General features: G+C 35.2%; 3 protein-coding genes across 3 annotated transcripts; 2 read left to right on the forward strand and 1 right to left on the reverse strand.

Moving 5' to 3' along the window:
• Window positions 1–203: 203 nt before the first annotated feature.
• LOC112097329 lies at window positions 204–2,595 on the forward strand. The gene is made up of 2 exons (XM_024182514.1): window positions 204–494; window positions 586–2,595. Exons 1-2 carry the CDS (start codon window positions 204–206, stop codon window positions 2,593–2,595), a joined length of 2,301 nt encoding a protein of 766 aa, XP_024038282.1.
• A 2,789-nt stretch (window positions 2,596–5,384) lies between these two features.
• LOC112097330 lies at window positions 5,385–6,020 on the reverse strand. Its single transcript, XM_024182515.1, has one exon. The coding sequence runs from the start codon at window positions 6,018–6,020 to the stop codon at window positions 5,385–5,387; it is 636 nt and encodes a 211-aa protein (XP_024038283.1).
• A 2,658-nt stretch (window positions 6,021–8,678) lies between these two features.
• Window positions 8,679–9,983, forward strand: LOC18039650 (putative UPF0481 protein At3g02645). The gene has a single exon (XM_024182443.1). It carries the CDS (start codon window positions 8,685–8,687, stop codon window positions 9,981–9,983), a length of 1,299 nt encoding a protein of 432 aa, XP_024038211.1. The 5' UTR covers window positions 8,679–8,684.
• The last annotated feature ends 11,324 nt before the right edge of the window (window positions 9,984–21,307 follow it).

Raw genomic sequence — 21,307 nt, forward strand, 5'->3', positions numbered from 1 at the left:
GTTGGTGGGAGACACTAGAGGATGGTCGTATGAAGTATGTGAATGGTAAAAATCGAGCTTTTTTAGTTGGAAAAAATTATCTGTTTGATCAGTTATTGGCAAGAGTATACGAGGTATTACAAATAAACCCTAATGAATATAGTATCACAATGAAGACAACTTTGAGGTATAGTAACACATTATATCGTATATGTGCAATGCCAATGGATATATGTGATGATGAAATGGTGAGGGTTGTGTTGCATATGGCATCCGACGTAGCCAATTTTGGATGCATTCCTATATTCGTGACCACATCACCTCGAGTTCTGAGCGAAGGTATTGAGCCACATGTCGATACAGAAACTTCGTTTAGAGCAAATATGTCTGGCCCCGATAATGATGAAGAGGTGTTGCCAAGGACAATATCGCTGCAGCAATATTACTCTCCAATCCACGACAATTATGACAACATTGATGATAATGGCGTTACGTTACAAGATGTTAGAGCAACGGTATTTCCAATAACGACGTCGTTGGAGCAACGATATTCTCCGTATCACAACAATGATTTTCGGGACAATGATGATTTTCATAATGAGACAGAGGAGGATAATGTTTATGCAGAACCTTCTAATAATACCCACTCGTTTCAATAATGATGGTGATGATGGAGGAGCCGGTCCTTCGAATGTTCCGTCCTTTCAGCATGAGGATGAGTGTGAAGACAATACTCCTGTGAATAACAGAGGCAATAGACCTATTCCTTCTATGGTTCGATCGAGAAGGAGAATTGACCCCCTTACAAGTCTTGCTCCAACTTTGCCTTTGAACATGGTTGCTCCAAGCTTTGTTAACAGTTGTGACTCATATGATATCAGTGTGGGTAAGCTATTTACTGAGAAGAATGAGTTTATATTACAACTACGCAAGGTGGCCTTTAGAGATAAGTTTGATTTCAAGATTGCACGGTCTACTACGACACGTTTCGAGGCTCACTGTTGCTCAGAATCATGTAAATGGCGTATTCGAGCAACTAGATGTTCGAACGAGCAAAATGTTCCTTGGGTGGTGAAGAGAATTGATAATGTACACACTTGTCATAATGAGGTATTGGTTGATGGACGTCATCAAGTAAGGAGCCGGGTTGTCGGTCATATTATCGCAGAAAAATATATTCAAGATAAGAGGATTTATACTCCCAATGACATAAGAGTAGATATGCAACAGGAATACGTTGTTCAGTTAACATACCAGCAGGCATATCGGGCGAGAGAAGTTGGTCTTGAAATAGTTCAAGGCAACCCTGCAAAGTCATACAACTTGCTCCCTAAATACTCTCACGTACTAACTACAGCGAATGAGGGTACAGTCACTCACCTCGAGCAGGATGGAGATGGTAATTTCTTGTATTATTTTGTAGCACTCAGATCTTCCATCAAGGGGTTTATGCAGTACATTTGGCCTGTCATTACTGTAGATGGTACTCATCTGAAGGGACTATATCGTGGAAGCATGTTCGTGGCAACATGTCTTGATGGTAACAATCAATTGTATCCGTTAGCCATTGGGATCATGGATTCAGAAAACAATGATGCTTGGGAATGGTTTATGATGAAGTTACACGGAGTGATTGGCGATAGACCTGAGTTGGTAATTATCTCTGATCGATGCACTGCCATAAGGAGAACCGTTCTTAAAGTATTTCACAATGCAACTCATGGCATTTGTTTTTACCACGTCAAAGGTAACATTAAGTCACAATTTAGAATGTCCAAAGCTCTTTGGGATGAATTTGAGCCTGCCTTTATTAATGCAACAAAAGCATATGGCCACGAGGAATTTAAGAGACAAATTGAAGGGTTGTGGATGATCCACTCGGGTGCGGCTGATTACCTAGAAAATAATGTCGGTACGTGTAATTGGGCAAGGTCTCAGTTTGAAGGTAGGAGGTACAGCATACTTACCACCAACATCGCGGAGAGTGTTAATGCTTTCATGAGGGAACCTCAAAAATTTCCTGTTACTCATCTTGTTGATCACTTTAGGAAAACATTGCAGCAATGGTTTTATGATAGAAAAATTATGGTTGAATCAATAACTACTCGGCTAACAACATGGGCGGATGAAATAGTCACTGAGAGGAGAACTATAGCTGAAAGAATGATAGTTCAGCCGGTGTCTCCGCATCGATTTCAAGTTATAGGCGGTGGGCTTAAGGAAGGTTTGGTTGACTTGCAAAAGAGAACTTGCTCCTGCAGAGTGTTTCAGATTTATCAGCTTGTGTGTGCTCATGCAATTGCGGCGTGTCTAACACACCGGGTGGATTTTATTAACCTTTGCTCGGACTTTTACACTACAGAATCGCTGGCGATAGCTTATGCACAACCAGTAAAGCCAGTTGGTGATGTGGCTGATTGGGAAGTTCCAGATGAAATTCAGGAGATGCAAGTATACCCACCAGTTAAGGCACCACCACCTGGCCGTCGTAAAGAGCTCAGAATACCCTCGGCTGGCAAGGACGTTAACCGGCGGACTGTAAGATGCGGGCGGTGTCATGAACTGGGCCATAATCGTAAGCGATGTAAGAATCCCATTGCGTCGACTCGAAGTTAGTTGTATTTTGTGTGTTATTCGTTGGTTAAAACTGTTATTGTTTTTTGTGTTTCGTTGGTTAAAACTGTTATTGTTTTTTGTATTTCGTTGGTTAAAACTTTTATTGTTTTTTGTATTTCGTTGGTTAAAACTATTATTGTTTTTTGTGTATTGTACACTTATATGTCATAAAATTTTATTTTATTTTAAATATTAAAATGTGAACATTAAAATTATATAAACTTAAGTGCGCAAATTAAAATAAATTTTCAAATTTCAACATTGAAATTACTACATAGGTTTACAATACAATATCGTCATTAAATATGTCAACCGCAATCTTCTTTCTAAAGTACTCGACATGACTATCGTTAAACTCCAATCTAAACCCAAAATTAAATACATCGTAACCATCAATATAAAAACACCGCAATCACCAGTTCTGGGCTCTTGTTGTGGCGCGCTCTTAACTGCGACAACTTTCCAGAGGTCTACACTCCGCAACTCAGGTCGGATATTGTAGAAGCCAACATATTCCAACCATCGAGGGAATATAACTTCAAGTGGCTTGAATTGCAACTTGTACCTTTTGTCGTCGCGGAATGTGAGTAATGAGTCATAAATCCAGACTTTATTTTTTCGAAAGTCAACTCGTGCTAGTACCCAATGCACGACGTCCAAGTTAACAGGGATGAGTAACTGTATATAACTATTGAAAAACATGTTCGTTATATATGAAATTGAAATACAACAAAGAAAAAATGACAACTCGAATATTTTCATTATGGAGCATGTGAAATGCAATAAAATACATACCATATCGACATCCGTCATTGATTTGGACATTGTGTGCTGTCGCCCACAAAGATAACTATTCAAGCGGTCGTCGAATACCAATGAATCGACTGCACAATCCCCGTTATTCCATAACTGATTGAAGAACACCTAGTACATAGATAACCAAGAAATGCATAAATTAACAAAACTTAAAGGCAACAATAAAAAAAAATTAAATAGTATTTATCAGTTTTTTCGGCACGTTACCCAAAAAAATGTGTCAGTATGTGTGACACGTTGGAGTAAGGCATTTGGATACTGCCGTTGTGTCTCGCTAATCAAGCGGAGATACTCGTGAATATGCTGTAGAGAAATAGAAATATTACGATTTAAAAGAAAATTTTTGGTGAAACAAATCCACAACAATATACATAACTTCGAAAATATAAATACCTCATCGCCTAGCCATACCATCGCAGCTGTATCCAAAATTATTTGAAAGAATGACCGCGGGTGCTGGACTCTCCAGCAAACTCTGCTATCACCAGTGAACCATCGATCAAACTCAGCAAACAGACTAGAGTCCTCCAATCCTCTCAGTGGATTTACATCCACACTCATACTCATGTCAATCGTATGCTCCATGATTTGGGGTCGAGGTAAATGCCGGACGTTCTGTCCTCCCCTGACCGGAGGAATCATGTAAGGACTGTTATAAACATACAAAGGTATGTACGCGCGGCTGAACTTACTAACGCCCGGAGGCACCTCAGTGAACACCTGCACGCTCTCCCCACTAACATCCCCGTAGAAACTATACAATGACGTGGGCGTAGACAAATTTTCATTGCCCACGTCAGTATACACTCCATAGTCATCCGGGGCCTGTCCATTCGCCAAGAATAACATATTAAACAACTATCAAATTAAAAGTTAAACGAACATAATTATTAAATTTAAATTTTCTCACCGCATACGAGTGTGCAGTGGGAGAATCCTTATTTGGACGTTTAGAAAATGTGTCGATGAAGCCAACAACGGTTTCTTTAAAATCTTTTAATTCTGACTTTATTTCATACATGTTACGATCAATCTTATCCAGCCGTCGTCGTATGTAATCATTAAACTGCTTTGTCCTCGACTATTACAAAAGAAAAAACAAAAAACTTTATAATAACAATAAAAAATTAATAATTTATAAAGGAAAAATATCGTATATTATTTATAACCTCAGAATCTCGTGCGTCATCAGAGTTGTCTGTTTGCTGCTGGTGGTCATCAACAACCACCTTATCCTCAGAAGTGTCATGACGCTGCTCTGGTATTGGGTTTGGTATGTCGTCATGCTCGTCTGATTGCCTTGTAACCAACGGCATCGCGTTGATTGAGGGTTGGTGCTGTATAAAGTATCATTTAAAATTAGTAAATGAAAAGTCAAAAATTTCGATTAAAAAATTTTTAGTACTTAGATATACCAACCTTATGAACCCAGTCTGGAATGCTTGGCAAGTAATCCTTCACAGAGAGCCAATATTTTTTGCTACTCTCCTTTGAATTTGGCTCAAGAGTTTGTAAAACGTCCCCCTGCCATAAATTCAATTGAAAATTTTAATTAAGTATACATAACTTAAATTTAGTAAAGTTAAAAAAATAAGTAATACATATTACTTACAAGACGAGATTCATCGTTGAAGAACGAATAAACCTTCGCAAAGTTGATTCTCGAAGACGCCATGGGCTTCCATTGCAAAATGCGGGGAATCTTATTCTTCATTTTGACGACCCATGTTGATTGCAACCCTCTGATTGCTTCGTAAATCCAAGCTTACAACAACCAAAGTGAAAAATCAAATAAAACAACTATCAAATATTTAATACTATTAAACTTATTAATAAACAAAAAAAAGGCACCTGAACCCCAGACGTAAAGCCGCAAAGATTGTATTTTTCAATGTTATGATCTAGATTTTTCAACCGAGTCTTCTTAAATTTCTCGTCTTTCTCGAACAATGCATTGTCAAGACTCTCATAAATCATTTCCCACGACAATAGACCCCATGGACGCTTTCGGAAGTACTATATATCATCAACTTGGTAAGCCAATCGAAATTGATTTGACAGTGATTTTTTCTTGCATTTAGTACTCTGTCCGCAAAATAAAACAGCGCAATCTTTAATGCGTCCATATCGTCCATTTTCTCGAATTTCAACTCCTTAAATATTGCATCGAATTCATTCACATTAATCTTACGATGCACACCACCAAAATACGTATTCCGTAACCTCTGCTCTATTTCATCATTTTTTTTATTGGTATCAACACCAAATGAAAGTCCAGTAACCAAGCACCATTCGACAATTGACAAGCGAATCAAATGCTCACCAATTTGAAACCATAACTGATCCTCACAGCTATCTTCTTCATGGGCTACTTGCCTCAGTAAAAGATTGTGCAAAATTACCCCACTAAATGGAAAACTTCGACACTCTAAGAAATGCCCAAATATATCCTTTTTGAACATACTCAACTGCCGCTTTGTTAATTTTTCTTTGATGGCTTTTACGACCGAAGATAACTTACACATGCTCGAAATTCGACCAGGAAAGTGATTGGCATAACGAAAATACATCTTGCCTACTTTGATATCCGGTGATTCTGATTTCGCCATGTATCTGTAATATTTATAAAATTATTACATTACGTTTACAGAAAAAAAAATTGACTCGTTAAAAAAAAGGACACTCTAATTTTTGGTGCGACAGCGGGGCGCGCATGGGTGCGTGCTGTTGCCCAGCGATGGCCGCGCACGCGCGCCCAGCCCCCCTCCCTCCCCACCCCCAAAATTAAGCCACAACACTTCAAAATCGAAAAACAATACTCCCAAACACCACCAACCACCACAAACACCACCACCACCATTATTCTCAAGCTATAACTATTATTATTATAAAATCTCATTTTAAATTAATGAAAATAAGAAAAATGACTAACCTAGGTTTTTTTTAAGGTTGTAGATCGTAGATCGGATGCCGGTGAGAGATGGAGCCGCCGCCGACGAGGGTTGATGTCGCCGCCGATGATGGGAGTTGGATCGGTTTGGGAGAGATGAGTGAAAGGGAGTGTTGGGGGAGAGATGAGGGAGGGGTATTTTGGTCTCAAAAGTTATTTTATGGCTAATGTTGATAGAAATATTTTTGGCGGGTTAAGATGAAAAAAATCAAAACTTTAATGGTTATTACTGTAATTTCCCGATGAAAAATGATATGCAATCTCATCTTCATCCTCTCGAGATATATTATGAAATAATATATAATTAAAGAGTATTATAGTTAAAAAAAAATATTGGCGTCTCTTACTGAAAACTTACATGATTGATTTTTCAATCCTTAGAGATTTAAGTATCTTTTTCTATTATTAATTGTAATAGAACTTGTACTATGATTTACGTTAACATAAGTATGAGTTTTCCTAAATACAAATTTGGTTATTTTTTAAAAAAAGAAAATTGCGTGTTAAATTATGAAATAAGTGATTGTTTTTCTAATCTAATGTTTGAAACGTCCTGCTGTTTGTTATAAATGATCCAATAGGCAATGGGGGATATTGTTGTATATGATCCTCCACTCTGCAAATTGAAATGGTCAACACACAACCTCGAGACACTTTAACAGTCCCGTACCATTTCTGAAAATAATTACTTCAAAGAAAAAGCCTGCATGTTACGAGTGCGACCTGTAGTTTTTTTTTTTTTTTTTGGGGAGAAACCAATTCATAAAATATTTTATGTAATGGTCAATTGACCGGAAAAATAAATTGAAATTTAAGAAACTAGAAAATTTTCCGGATATTTAACAGAATTTAGGGGTCTTTAGATTCAAAAGCAAAGGATGATTGACCATGAGGAATTGAAATTTGACAAAATAAGTGAATATAATAAGGTAGTTGCTGTAATGAAAGACATGGTTATCTTAGAGTTACTCTAAGATAAAATATAAATCATAACCACATATATAAAATGATACATAGTAAAAAATATGTTATACATTTTTATCTTGTGATTATGAAAAGTAGTTTACTGTAAAGTGGTTTCTATATAATTGGATCCAAAATTTAATTATTATCGATTGACGGATAGTGATGTTAGTTGTTGGGTACTCAATAATTTGTACACATGCATAATTGACTGAACTATAAATTTGGAGTATTATACTTGAAAAAAAAATTATCTACTGCCAATAATTAATAGAAGGGTCACCATTGTCGCGAGGAAGACTTTTCTCAACGGAAAATGCTAAATATCAAGAAGAACGAGAGAAAGACGAGAGAATGAAGCATGTGTTGAGAAAAAAGAGAGAGAGAGAGAAAAAGCTAACAGAAGAGAGAGAGATAAAGCAAAACAGCAGTTTGGATTATAATTTCTCTCGTCTTTCTCTCGTTCTTCTATTTATTTAGCAGCACTCATATGAACCCCACTTTGACTTGTCATTATTAAATCAACAAGCAGCAGTGAAAGCGATGACATATGATATGCAATCTCATCTTCATCCTCTCGAGATATATTTTTGGCTAAGTTTGTCGTTAATTTAAATTTTTTTCTAAATTGTATTATTAGTTCAATTTTTGTTTATTTTTGTGTGGAGTTGATGGAGAATTAGAGTGAGCTTTCAATTATTACACAAAAGTAGTCAAAGAAGGGACTGCATGAGAGTAAGTACATAATTAGACGGAGAGATGGTCCACTTAAATAACGTTAGGTTATTCTAATTTAAATTTTTAAAAAAATTAATATAAATCTTGAGTTATTGATTTCAAGAAATGTGAATGAATATTTATTATTAAATATTATTTTAACTTTCAATATCTATCATAAATTATTTAAAATTAATTACTTAAATTTTATGACAAAATTTTGAAGTAAAAAATTTAAGTTAGACTAGACTTACCAGACCCCTTGCACTAAGTAAATTGGCCTATATTTTTCACCATGCGTTTGAAAAGTAGTGTAGATATTTTGCGTCCCTCCTTTGATTTTTAAAGATATGAGTGTACGATATGTTTATAGATATTTCTGCGGTTTTTGGAAAAAAGCAAATATCAGTCGATCATACTTGCGACATGAGAAGAGAACGAAAGTAAATTATACTTCAGCTCGAACAGATCCAGTGCTCTGAAGTCTCAACCAGTATTTCTAGTGCCGTTGCTGCAAAAGTCAGGTATACTCACTTGACATTACCATTTAATAAGAATAATAAAAAAGAAAAGCTCATTTTTTGTTTGATGATTGATTCTATCATTTTCTTTATTTGATGGTTAGGATCTGAAACTTTTCAAAATGAAAAGCAATAATTTGATAAGATTTGCTTCCATCGAAGAACACAAAGAGTCGAAAATTGGCAAGGATGAAAACTTGGAGCCTCGACCTGAGTGCTGTATTTACAGGGTCCCTAAAGAACTCCGTAGAGTAAACGAAGAAGCTTACACTCCTAAGGTAATTTCAATAGGTCCTCTCCATTATGATAATCAAGAATTTGCTTACATGGAAGAGCAAAAAATAAGGTGTAAAAGAGAATTTAGTAGACGGATCACTCCGGAGATATGGGAGGAACTTGCAACCTTCATACAGGAAAATGAACAACGCATTCGCAATTGTTACGAAGAGATCACGTCGTCTGATCTTCTAAAGCAACTTGAGTTTGTGACAATGATTCTGTATGATTCTGTCTTTATCTTGGAGCACTTTTTGAGATTCTCGGAACGCAATTCTTTGAGGTTTAAACCACGATTAGAAGGCTATATTGCTTTGGATTTGCTAATGCTTGAAAATCAGCTTCCGTACTTTGTCCTTCAGGAATTATTCAAGATAGCCTTTCCCGAGACATCAGCTTCCCTGCTTTTCATTTCTTGTGCATTCTTCGATATTAACATGCCCATTGACAGTTCGCTCAATGTTTTAGTACCAGGCGACGAGGTTGAGATCAAACATTTCACTGATTTGAAGAGACGTGTTTTGATGATGACATATATAAGGAGACCGCTACAGTCTACTTCTAATCCAGATATACCTTGTGCACTCAAACTGCAAGAGTCGGGAGTGAAATTCAAGAAAGTTAAACGAGGGGGCTTACTCAATATAAAATATGAAAAGAACAAGCTTCGCAATATTATCCCATTCTTATGGTTGAAATCACACAAGCTGCATATTCCAAAAGTCAAGATATATGATGAGACTGAATCCTTGTTAAGAAACTTGATGGCCCTGGAGCAGTGTCACTATCCTGAGGAAACCTACATATGCGATTATATCAATCTGATGGATTCTCTTATCAACTCTGAGGAAGATGTCAATTTGTTCGCTGATGCAGGGATTATATCTAGTCATGTTGGCGACAATGTTAAAGTTGCAAAAATGTTCAATAATATTTGCCTGCACATTAGTTTAGACGATAACTGTTATCGTGACATTTTCAAGGAGCTGAAAAAACACTACGATAATCCTTGGAACCATGTTGTGGCGTCCTTGAAAAGAGTTTATTTCAACAATCTTTGGAGAGGCACTGCAACGTTTGCTGCCGTTCTGCTCTTGATCCTCACCTTCATACAAACTGTATGTTCTATTTTGCAAGTTGTCTAATTTTACTGTTCTTATAAATTAGAAGCTGTACTTTTCCGGATTGTTATATAATTTTGCATTTGATGTTTATCTTTCTTCATTTTTTCCTTTTTTTGGATAAGGATGTTTGTCTTTCTAATAATATATACACGAATCATTTTTTTGAGAAACAATTAAATTCAAATTTAGTTAAGGTCAATTCTGATCTTGGCAATGGTGTATAGAGTAAAATTAAATTTTAATGATCAAGCTCTTGCTGCTATAGAGGAAATAAATCTCATGGTAATTAAGGGAACCAATCAATAGCTGCAATGAAGTTGGCCCTTGTTAATTACAATTGGTTGAGTGATGAATTTTTTTAATCAAAATGACAACTAGGGGTTGATTAATGAATAAATGGAGAAATCGATATGGAGGAGAGGGGAAGAAGAATGAGATATTGAAATTACCATAATACTTATTACAATTATACAATATGGAGGAGAGAAGGAGAAGAATGAGAAATTGAAACTACCATAATACTTATAAATAAAATTGTAAATATTAAAGAAAGTGAGGTCCAATCATAAAAGCAAAAGACGATTTTGTAGTTTTGTCCAGTAATACAGCTTACAAAGAAAATAAAATCTTAGGGGCTGTTTGGTAAAATTTTGGTCAGGCATTCTTTCTTTCGCGAAAATAATAAAAGGAAAAATATCTACCGTCCACCTGCTTTTTCTAACTTTTTCAAAAATATACAATTCTTTTTTTTTCTGGAATCCACCTAAAGTTACATTTTTTTTTCACTTTTCACTTCCGTTTGGAATTCGTTAAGAAAACTAACAGAAATTTAAACAAATGACTATTTTACCCTCCAAAACAAAAATTACAAATTCACCTTAAAAAATACCAAAAATAATCAGATTTTATCTAATATTATTGTTATAATTTAGCATTCTAATTACATACATATTTTAAAAAAAATCATACATTTGATGGTTGTGGAATTAATTTCTTTATTGACCGATGGGGAAATAATCAGATTTAATCTGATCAATTTTTGTATTTTTTAAGGTGAATTTGTAATTTTCGTTTTGAGGATAAAATAGTCATTTGTTTAAGTTTCTATTAGTTTTCTTAACGGATTCTAATCGGAAGTGGGAAAATGAAACAAAATATAACTTTAGGTGGATTTCAGTAAAAAAAAAAAATTATGTATTTTTAAAAAAGTTTAAAAAAATGAATGGACAGTAGATATTTTTCCATAATAAAATGAATTTCGTATGCATCCATTTTCTATTTTTTGTGAAGAACGAAAAGTAGAGAATGATGTATTGTCGTTTTTGGCTTCAATGCCTTGAGAAACGCAAGCCTTTTGTTTTGAGGATTAAGGACAATAAAAATTACCATGGCTCCGCCTCTGCGTGTCTCCCTTTTTTGTTTAAAACAAAAACAAATTATATAGGTCCCACCCATGTGACATATCTTTTATTTTAACAAATTTTTTTGATAAAACTATTAAGCATATTTTCTCTATTTTAATTTTTAAATAATACTTTTAAAAGGGTTAATTTCGGCCTACCTCTTGTGAAGTAACAATTTTTAAATTGCTCCCCTTACTATTGAAAACATCAAGTTATCCTCCAAAACTTATTATCTTTAACCATTGACCGCCGTTAACTCATAAAAATATGAAAATACACATACCTTAACAAAATATTCTTGTAACAGCATTGTGGACTAAAAAAGAAAATAGTTGATGTGTGACTAGTCATTGAAAAATAAATTGTTGAAATGACTTAATAGACCTATATAAATTGATAATTTTCCTAAATTAGACATGTTAGTTAAATAAATTACAAGACATGACATCGTATTTAAATTACAATAATGTCATCTTCGTCTTTTTCTTCAATTTTCATTTTCTTTCATTTCTTTTCATCTTTTCTTTTATTTTTTTCTCATCTTTACTCCTCCGTCTTTTCATTTAATTTGTTTTTTCCTCGTAACTACTCATTCTTCGCCTTTTTCTTCATTTTTTTTTCTTTTCTTTCATCTACATGACTCCAGTAACTTTTTTTTTCTTTTCTTTCATTTTTCTCATCCTTACTCCATCTTTTCCTTTCATTTTTTTTTTTCTCATCCTTACTCCTTCTTCGTCTTTTTCTTCATTTTTTTTTCTTTTGTACATTTTTTTCTTCATTTTTTTTCTTTCGTACATTTGTCTTTTTCTTCATTTTTTTTCTTTCCTTTTATTTTTCTCATCCTTACTCCTTTCATTTGTTTGGTAAAACTCCAGTAGCATTTTTCTTTTGTTCTTTGATTTTCTTTTTTTTTTATATATCTATATTTTCTTTAAATACCTTTATAAAATAAAAATAAAAATAATAATGATAATAATAATAAATATGAAAAAAGGTAAAATGTTATTCTTTTTCCATTTGTAGCTTTTAATTAATTTCTATATTTATTTTTTAAAATAAATTTTTCAAATACAAAAAAGGCAAAATTTAATTCGTTCAAAAAAATTAGTCATATATGAAAAACAAGTATGCAACCCAAGAGGGGGGTTGAATTGGGATTCTAAAAATTATTCAATTTATAAAGAAAAACATAATGCAAATATAATCCAAATTCAAAGCAATAACAATTAAGTTGATCACAATATAAAAAGATAAAGGAAGAGGGATTCAAACACAGAGATTTTTACCTGGTTCGGCCAACCTCACCTACGTCCACGCCTCCAAGCTTTCCGGGCTTGAGGATTCCACTAAGCAAGCCGCCAAGGCTTCAAATGCTTACACTTGACTTCCAAGGTGTCAATAAACCTTTACAACAAGAGATTATCCCCAATTTCTTAACCCAAGTGTATCCCAACACTTACAATCACTCAAAGTAAAAGATTACAAATTGTTTTGCCTCTCACAATATATAAGATTACACAATGATGCTTAATATGTGAATAGATGAAGCAAGAATGTGTTTTTAAGCTTTATGAAGATTGTATTCTCGAATATTTGCTCAAAGGTCGTGTTGTGATCAACCTCCTTTGTATCGGTGAGCCGTTTATCAATCTTGTCGGTTTGACATTTATGTCTAGAGACTTCCCTTCAGTTCTGGTTGATATCAGCGAGCCGTTTAGTGACATATCGGTTCGCCGTTTATGTCCAGAGGCTACTAGTTGATATCGATGAGCCGTTTATTACATATGTCGGTTCGCCGTTTTCCATAAAAACTGCTGTTTTGACTCCAAATCTTTACTATTCTTTATGAGACTTGTTTAAAGATAGAGAAAATTATATTGAACTCTTAAAAGATTAACCAAAACTTAATCATGTTTGTTATCATCAAAATCAATGAAGAATTATTTAGGTTAACAATCTCCCGCTTTTTTATGATGACAAACTTTTCAAAAACAATACTAGTGTAATTTTGCTCCCCCTAAATATGTGCTCCCCCTAAGTGAAATTTTGAAAGACTTGTTAACTCCTTTAAAAAAAAATCATTTAACAGTTAATCTCAAAATGTTAAAACACGACAGATAGATTAAAAAAAAAATTATGCCAATACTATTTTGCCGAAAACAATTATGCCAATTTCCAATAAACTCATGCCAATTTCTCTCCCCCTTCATCATCAAAAAGGACTTATGTTTGGAAAAATTTGGGCAGAATCTCCCCTGAAATGTGAATATATCCTCAAGAATACATAGAGTCAAAACAAAAAGCACTTCCATATTAGTATACCACCATATCAACCAACCTCCATACCAACAGATTCACACTTCCAGAATGAGCAAGGTAATCAATGTAATACCAAAAACAACCCAAACATGAATTATCATCATGAATTATCAAAAGCATAATCATAAAACACATAACACTCAGAACACAAATAATATCATACACATTCAGCAAATGAAATGAGAAAATGTCTGTGCGAAAGTCAGAGGGGCAAAGAAATCTAAGATGGGGGCTGTGAAGACGAGCTGCCGGGGTCATATCCAAAGTAGCCGAGAATGCGACGCTGGCCCGCAATTAACTCCATCTGCTGATCTGAAATTTGCTCCCGAAAGGTTGCAAAGTCATATCGAAGCTGCTGCTGCTGCTGGGACAAAGCATCCACTCGGTCGAGAAGCTGCTGGAAGCGATCCTCAAGAACAGCTGATGCCACAGGAGGGACGGCAGTCTCGGTAGGCTCGTCATCCTAAGGTGCATCTGCTGCTGGTGAAGCAGGAGCTGCTGGTGCTACTGGTGCTGCTGCTCGGCGAGGAACACGCGGTCTAACCCCAAGACAAAAATCAGGTAGCTCATCCTTGGAGTAGACATCATTCAGCATACGATCATCCTCGGGTGCTATCAGTGTGGCCTCGTTTTTGGAGGATGTGGTCTTTTCCCATTTCCCACGCTTCTTAAAGAATCCAATGGCAGAAATGATTTCTCGACCAAGCTTACGAGTCTCGAGAAAAACAGGCTCGACGATAGGAACATGAAAGTGGTTCAAGATCCTAGTGATGATGCTGCCATAAGGAAGGGATCGATTGGAGACTTTAGGAGTGGACAACATATGACACATAATAGTGTAGGATAGGCTCACATGGCATCTACGAATGAGAGAATCTAATAGACCAATATCAAGCCTAGTGACCTCATCAGTGTGACCCTGTCTAGGAGTGACCATGTGTTGGAGAATAATGTGAAGTATTCGAATCTGAAAAGGGAGGAGTTGAGACCTAAAGGACAAAGAGCAGATGTCATCGGAAAGATCCCGACGACGACAAATGTTCCGTACACCATCCACATGACGAAAATTACTAAAAGATAGCTTTTTTCTAGCGGTGTACAGATCTAACCCTCCATAAGCGATTCCTAGAATACTACATAATTCGGGTTCATTAAGTTCAATGCGAATTCCTCCTACGAATGTATGAAGCTCGTCACGACTAGTAGAGGAGAAATCTATGTTTGAATAAAAGACTCGAACTAGATTTTCATAAATAGGTTCTTCAATACTTAAAGCTTACGTTCAATGACTAAGCATTTGAGTAATTGAGTGACCACAAACAGTAATATCCGAGAACTCTGAAATATTAAGAGAAAAAGAGGGAGTTACGGGTTTACCCATGAACTTCTCACGAAAACGCTGAGCAGAGGTAGCATCGAAAAAATGAAGACTCTCGAAGTCTTGAGGAGGAGACCTGGGTGGACTAGAACGGTGTGGAGCAGTGTGCTTGGTTCGAGCACGCCTTTGTGGTCGTTCCGCCATGGATGAGTTGAAGAAAAAAAAAATTGTGAAAAAGAAGTTTGAGAGATGAGATAGTGATTGTGGGTGAAAATGTGATTGGAAAAAGGCAGAGATTTGGATTAATTTGAGCAAGGAAGGCTCGGCTGGTTCTAGGGTTTCAAAAAGAGGATTTTTCAATTTTAGATGAAAGAGAAGGATTTGAGTCGGTTAAAAGGGTCTAGAGAAGATAAAAATGGTTTGTAATGCTTCAATTTGATGAAAAAAAATCAAGAAAAGTGATGGATTTGAGAGTAGAGAACTGGTACAGTCGCGGGCTGAAGAGAGAGAGAGAGAGAGAGGGAAGCCGAAATGAGGAGGAAGACAAAGGACTATTCAATTAACGCGTGATAACGGCGAGCCGTTATAAAGAAAACGGCGAGTCGACAGAGTCCAGAGAGTAGTATCCAAACAAATTCATCAAAACGGCGAGCCGTTTATAGAAATAACGGCGAGCCGATAAGATCCAGGGAGTCCCCTCAGAATTTTGTATTAGGACGGCGAGCTGATAGATAGTTATCGGCGAATCGATAGCTTCCAGAAAACGTTCCATTGTTTCTACCCAAAACGGTTAGCCGTTTATTGAAATGACGGCAATCCGTTTTCTACAACTTATGATTTGGCACATGTATTTTGATATTTGGCTACTTATTAATACATTTCAAGATCATTTTATTGATCCAAAATGATTTGAGTGCCAGTTCAATGCATAATTCATGAACATATCTATATATGTATTGCAACAATTAATTCATACATTTTCAAATATACATACACATCGCATATATATTACGATTGAGCATCCCAAAGAAATTAAAACATCAAGTCATAGATCAATCAATGTTAATAGACTCAATAGCATGAATGAAGATGTTAATGTGAAAATTTCATCATCCCAAGTTCATGCCGAATTTTGGAAAATTGTTCTTCGCAAAGTGGTTTTGTAAAAATATCGGCAAGTTGTTTTTCTGTAGAAATAAACTCTAATGCAATGTCTCTCTTTTGAACATGATCTCTCAAGAAATGATGTCTTATTTCTATCTGCTTGGTTCGAGAGTGTTGAATGAGATTCTTTGAAAGATTTATGGCACTAGTATTATCACACTTAATAGGAATTTGTTCAAGATTAATACCATAATCTTTAAGTGTTTGTTTCATCTAAAGTGCTTGTGCACAACAACTTCCGGCAGCTATATATTCGGCCTCGGTAGTTGAAAGTGCGACAGAATTTTGTTTCTTGCTAAACCACGAAACAAGAGAGTGTCCTAGAATATAGCAAGTACCACTAGTGCTCTTTCTATCCACTTTATAACCGGCAAAGTCCGCATCCGAATAACATGTTAAATTTATATGAGTTCCCCTAGGATACCAAAGGCCAATATCTATGGTTCCACTCAAATAACGGAAAATTCTTTTAACAGCAAGCAAATGAGATTCCTTGGGACATGACTGAAATCTTGCACACAAACATACACTAAACATGATATCGGGTCTACTTGCAGTCAAATAAAGTAGGGATCTAATCATACCTCGATACATTTTGATATCCACTTCTTTGCCTTTTTCATCTTTGTCCAGCTTGGTTGTTATGCTCATTGGTGTATTTTTTGTCTTCGAGTCATCAATGCCGAATCGTTTGAGTAGATCTTTTACGTACTTGGCTTGATTTATGAAGATTCCTTCCTCGTTTTGTTTGATTTGAAGTCCAAGAAAGTACTTCAACTCTCCCATCATACTCATCTCAAATTCTTTGCTCATACACGATGAAAATTCTTTACATAACAACTCATTAGTAGAACAAAAAATAATATCATCAACATAAATTTGAACAATAAGTATGTCTTGATTTTTATACTTAACAAATAGAGTAGTATCCGCTTTACCCATTGAAAAGTCATTTTCCAACAGAAAATTCTTAAGTCTATCATACCATGCTCTAGGTGCTTGTTTTAAACCATACAAGGCTTTAAACAACTTATAAACGTGATTTGAAAATTTTTCATTTTCAAAACCAGGGGGTTGTTTTACATACACTTCTTCCATAATATATCCATTTAGGAAAGCACTTTTCACATCCATTTGAAATAAAATAAAATCTTTATGACATGCATATGTTAATAACATCCTAATGGATTCTAACTTTGCTACAGGAGCAAAGGTTTCATCAAAATCAATTCCTTCTTCTTGGTTGTAACCTTGAGCCACTAATCTAGCTTTATTTCTTACAACCACACCGGATTCATCCATCTTATTTCTAAACACCCATTTAATATCTATGACAGATTGATGTTCCGGTTTAGGAACTAATTCCCACACATTGTTTCTTTCAAATTGATTTAACTCCTCTTGCATTGCCATAATCCAAGATTCATCATTTTCCGCATCCGCAAAGGATTTGGGTTCAATTTGAGAGATAAATGCATTATGCTCACAAGTATTCTTAAGAGATGATCTAGTTGTAATACCTCATGAGGGATCTCCAAAAATTACATCTTTAGGATGAGAAGAGACATACCTCCACTCCTTGGGGAGTGTTTGAGAAATACCTTCTTGTTGCTCCAGCTTCGTATTTGTTTGCTCTTCTTGTCTATCCTCTTGATTTTGTTGTGATGTATTCTCTTGAATCTTTTTTGATGATTCTTCTTATAAATCTCCATCTGCATCATCATTAGCAACTCCTTTCTCCGCAGAGAAGGGGTTAGACTCATCAAACGTAACATGCATGGATTCTTCCACAACTAAAGTTCTTTTATTATAAACTCTATAAACTTTGCTTGAGTTTGAATACCCAAGAAAGATGCCAACATCAGATTTTGAATCAAATTTACCAAGATTATCTTTTGTGTTTAAAATAAAGCAATTGCATCCAAAAACTTTGAAATAACCAATGTTGGGTTTTCTATCTTTCCAAAGCTCATATGGAGTTTTATTAAGATTATGTCTAATCAACACCCGATTTAAAACATAACAAGCGGTGTTGACGGCTTCGGCCCAAAAATATTTTGGTAATGCATTTTCATTTAACATGGTCCTAGTCATTTCTTGAATAGACCTATTCTTTCTCTCAACAACTCCATTTTGTTGTGGAGTTCTAGGTGATGAAAATTGATGCTCAATGCCTAGATTATTGCAAAAAATCTCAAATACATGATTTTCAAATTCTCCTCCATGATCACTTCTAATGCATACAATACCATGTCCTTTTTCATTTTGTAATTTCTTACAAAGCACTTTAAAAGCATCAAGAGCATCATCCTTATTGGCTAAGAATAATACCCATGTATATCTATAATAATCATCCACTATCACAAATGCATAATATTTGCCATTTAGACTTGCATATCTAGATGGCCCAAAAAGATCTATGTGAAGAAGTTCAAGTGGTTTTGAAGTAGAAATATGGTTTTTATTCTTGAAAGAAGTTTTAATTTGTTTTCCAAATTGACAAGCTTCACAAATCTTATCCTTTTGAAAACTAATTTTCGGAAGACCTTTAACTAAATCATCTTTCGAAATTTTTGAAATTAAATCCATACTTGCATGTCCTAACCTTCTATGCCATAACCAACAATCATCATGCAATGCCGAAAAACATTTATCAAGAGTAGATGCACATTCTATGTCAATGATATAAACATTACCACATCTATTTCCAACAAATAAGGTTTTGTCATCACATGAGTTCTCAATAACACAACTAAATTTATCAAAAATAACTTTATAACCTTTGTCACATAATTGACTAATGCTAATTAAGTTGTGTTTCAAGTTCTCAACCAAACATATATTCTTAATTAGAGTTGAAGAGACTTTACCAACATTTCTAATTCCAAGAATTTTTCCTTTTGAGTTGTCTCCAAAAGATACATCTCCACCATTTTCAATTTTGGTAAAGCTTGAGAACCATGCATAGTTTCCAGTCATGTGTCTTGAATAACCGCTGTCCAAGTACCATTTATTTTTCTTCTTCTTCAAGCCCTACAAGAAAAAATCTCAAGTTTTAGGTACCCAAAGCTTTTTGGGTCCTTGAGAGTTAGCAACGGCTCCTTTTGGAACCCAAATGCATTTGACACCATAATATGCATTTCTTTTTACGGGACATCTATATTTCATGTGACCATTTTGATTACAATAATGACATACAATCTTATGATCATTTGTGGAGGTAGCATTAACAAAATAATTCTTATAATATTTTTGCTTCAAATTAGGCTTATATCCAAGTCCTCCTTTATCAAAAACACATTTTTGTGAGTTAAGCATATTATCCAACATCTTTTGCCCATTTGTAAATTTCAAAACAATTTCATTCAATTCATTACTCTTCTTCTTGAGCATTTCATTCTCATTTTTCAACTCATCTATGTGTGATTCTAAATGCTCATGTAAGATGCTAGGTTTCTCATTTGATAATGCAATTTCATCATGCAATATTTTGTTCTCTACTTTTAGGCATACAATTCTTGCATTTAGAGATTCATTTTCATTTTTAAGCTTTGCCATTTCCTTTTTAAGACATACATTCTTTTTACCAATCTTCATCAACTCATTATGCAAATCTTTAAAAGTATCATACAATTCATCATAGGTGGGATCACTTACCTCATTGAGATCATCATCCCCTCCTATTGCCATGAGTGCTAGGTTTGATACTTCTTGCAATCCTTCTTCATTACTTGATTCTTCCCCATTATCATCCCAAGTTGCAACCATTGCTTTCTTTTTGAGTTTGTTGATAAGTGGGCACTCCGATCTTATATGTCCAGGCTTCTTGCATTCATAGCATGTGATTGCCTCCTTCTTCTCTCTATGGTTCTTGAAGTTTCTGAAATTTCTTCGCTCTCTAGTTTTCTTGAAGAATTTTCTGAACCTCCTTGCTAGCATGGCTAGCTCTTCATCATCCGGTTCACTTTCCCCATCACTCTCATATTTTGAAGCTTTAAGAGCAATACTTTTCTTCTTCTCCTCATGTCCTTTTTCTGCAGCTAAATCCTCTTCATATGAAATAAGAGAACCAATTAAATCATCAAGAGTTAAAGTATTTAAATCTTTGGCCTCTTCAATGGAGGTTCTTTTAGGTCTCCATTCTTTTGGAAGTGACCTAATAATTTTCTTAACTTTCTCACTATTTGAGAAGGTTTTTCCTAAGGCACTTAGGGTGTTCACTATGTCCGTGAATCTAGTATACATAGAATACACATTTTCATTTTGTTCCATTTGGAACAACTCATATTGACGAGTGTATCTACTGATTTTAGACTCTTTTACTTGATTTGTCCCTTCATAGACAACTTCAAGTTTGTTCCATATCTCTTGTGCACTTTCACAACTAGATACTCTATGGAATTCTTTCTTATCAAGGGCACAAAACAAAGCATTCATAGCCTTGGAGTTTAGAGACATCTTTCTCTTTTCTAACTCACTCCATTGACTCGATGGTTTAGGAATATCATCTCCTACTTCATCTTTAAACATAGGCATGAATGGACCATCACAAACAACTTCCCAAATTTCATAATCTAAAGCTTGCAAATAGATTCTCATTCTAGTTTTCCAATAAGCATAGTCATTACCATCGAAAAATGGGGGTCTAGTTGTGGATTGCCCTTCTCCAAAGGTTGAGTCATTTAGGGTTGCCATTGATATTTTACTCTAGACGATTAAGTCTTAACAAGAGAACAAGGCTCTGATACCAATTGAAAAACAAGTATGCAACCCAAGAGGGGGGGTGAATTGGGATTCTAAAAATTATTCAATTTATAAAGAAAAACTTAATGCAAATATAATCCAAATTCAAAGCAATAACAATTAAGTTGATCACAATATAAAAAGATAAAGGAAGAGGGATTCAAACACAGAGATTTTTACCTGGTTCGGCCAACCTCGCCTACGTCCACGCCTCCAAGCTTTCCGGGCTTGAGGATTCCACTAAGCAAGCCGCCAAGGCTTCAAATGCTTACACTTGACTTCCAAGGTGTCAATAAACCTTTACAACAAGAGATTATCCCCAATCTCTTAACCCAAGTGTATCCCAACACTTACAATCACTCAAAGTAAAAGATTACAAATTGTTTTGCCTCTCACAA

Source organism: Citrus clementina, unplaced genomic scaffold, assembly GCF_000493195.1.
Source record: "Citrus clementina cultivar Clemenules unplaced genomic scaffold, Citrus_clementina_v1.0 scaffold_6, whole genome shotgun sequence".
NCBI classification, from domain to species: Eukaryota; Viridiplantae; Streptophyta; class Magnoliopsida; order Sapindales; family Rutaceae; genus Citrus; species Citrus x clementina.

Bases quoted from the DNA above. Each gene is read 5' to 3' on its own strand.
- LOC112097329 (XM_024182514.1), top strand. From the start codon at position 204: ATGGATATATGTGATGATGAAATGGTGAGGGTTGTGTTGCATATGGCA. The intron at 495-585 runs GTATTTCCAATA...ATAATGAGACAG, and splicing joins TACAAGATGTTAGAGCAACG to AGGAGGATAATGTTTATGCA.
- LOC112097330 (XM_024182515.1), bottom strand. From the start codon at position 6,020: ATGGCGAAATCAGAATCACCGGATATCAAAGTAGGCAAGATGTATTTT.
- LOC18039650 (XM_024182443.1), top strand. From the start codon at position 8,685: ATGAAAAGCAATAATTTGATAAGATTTGCTTCCATCGAAGAACACAAA.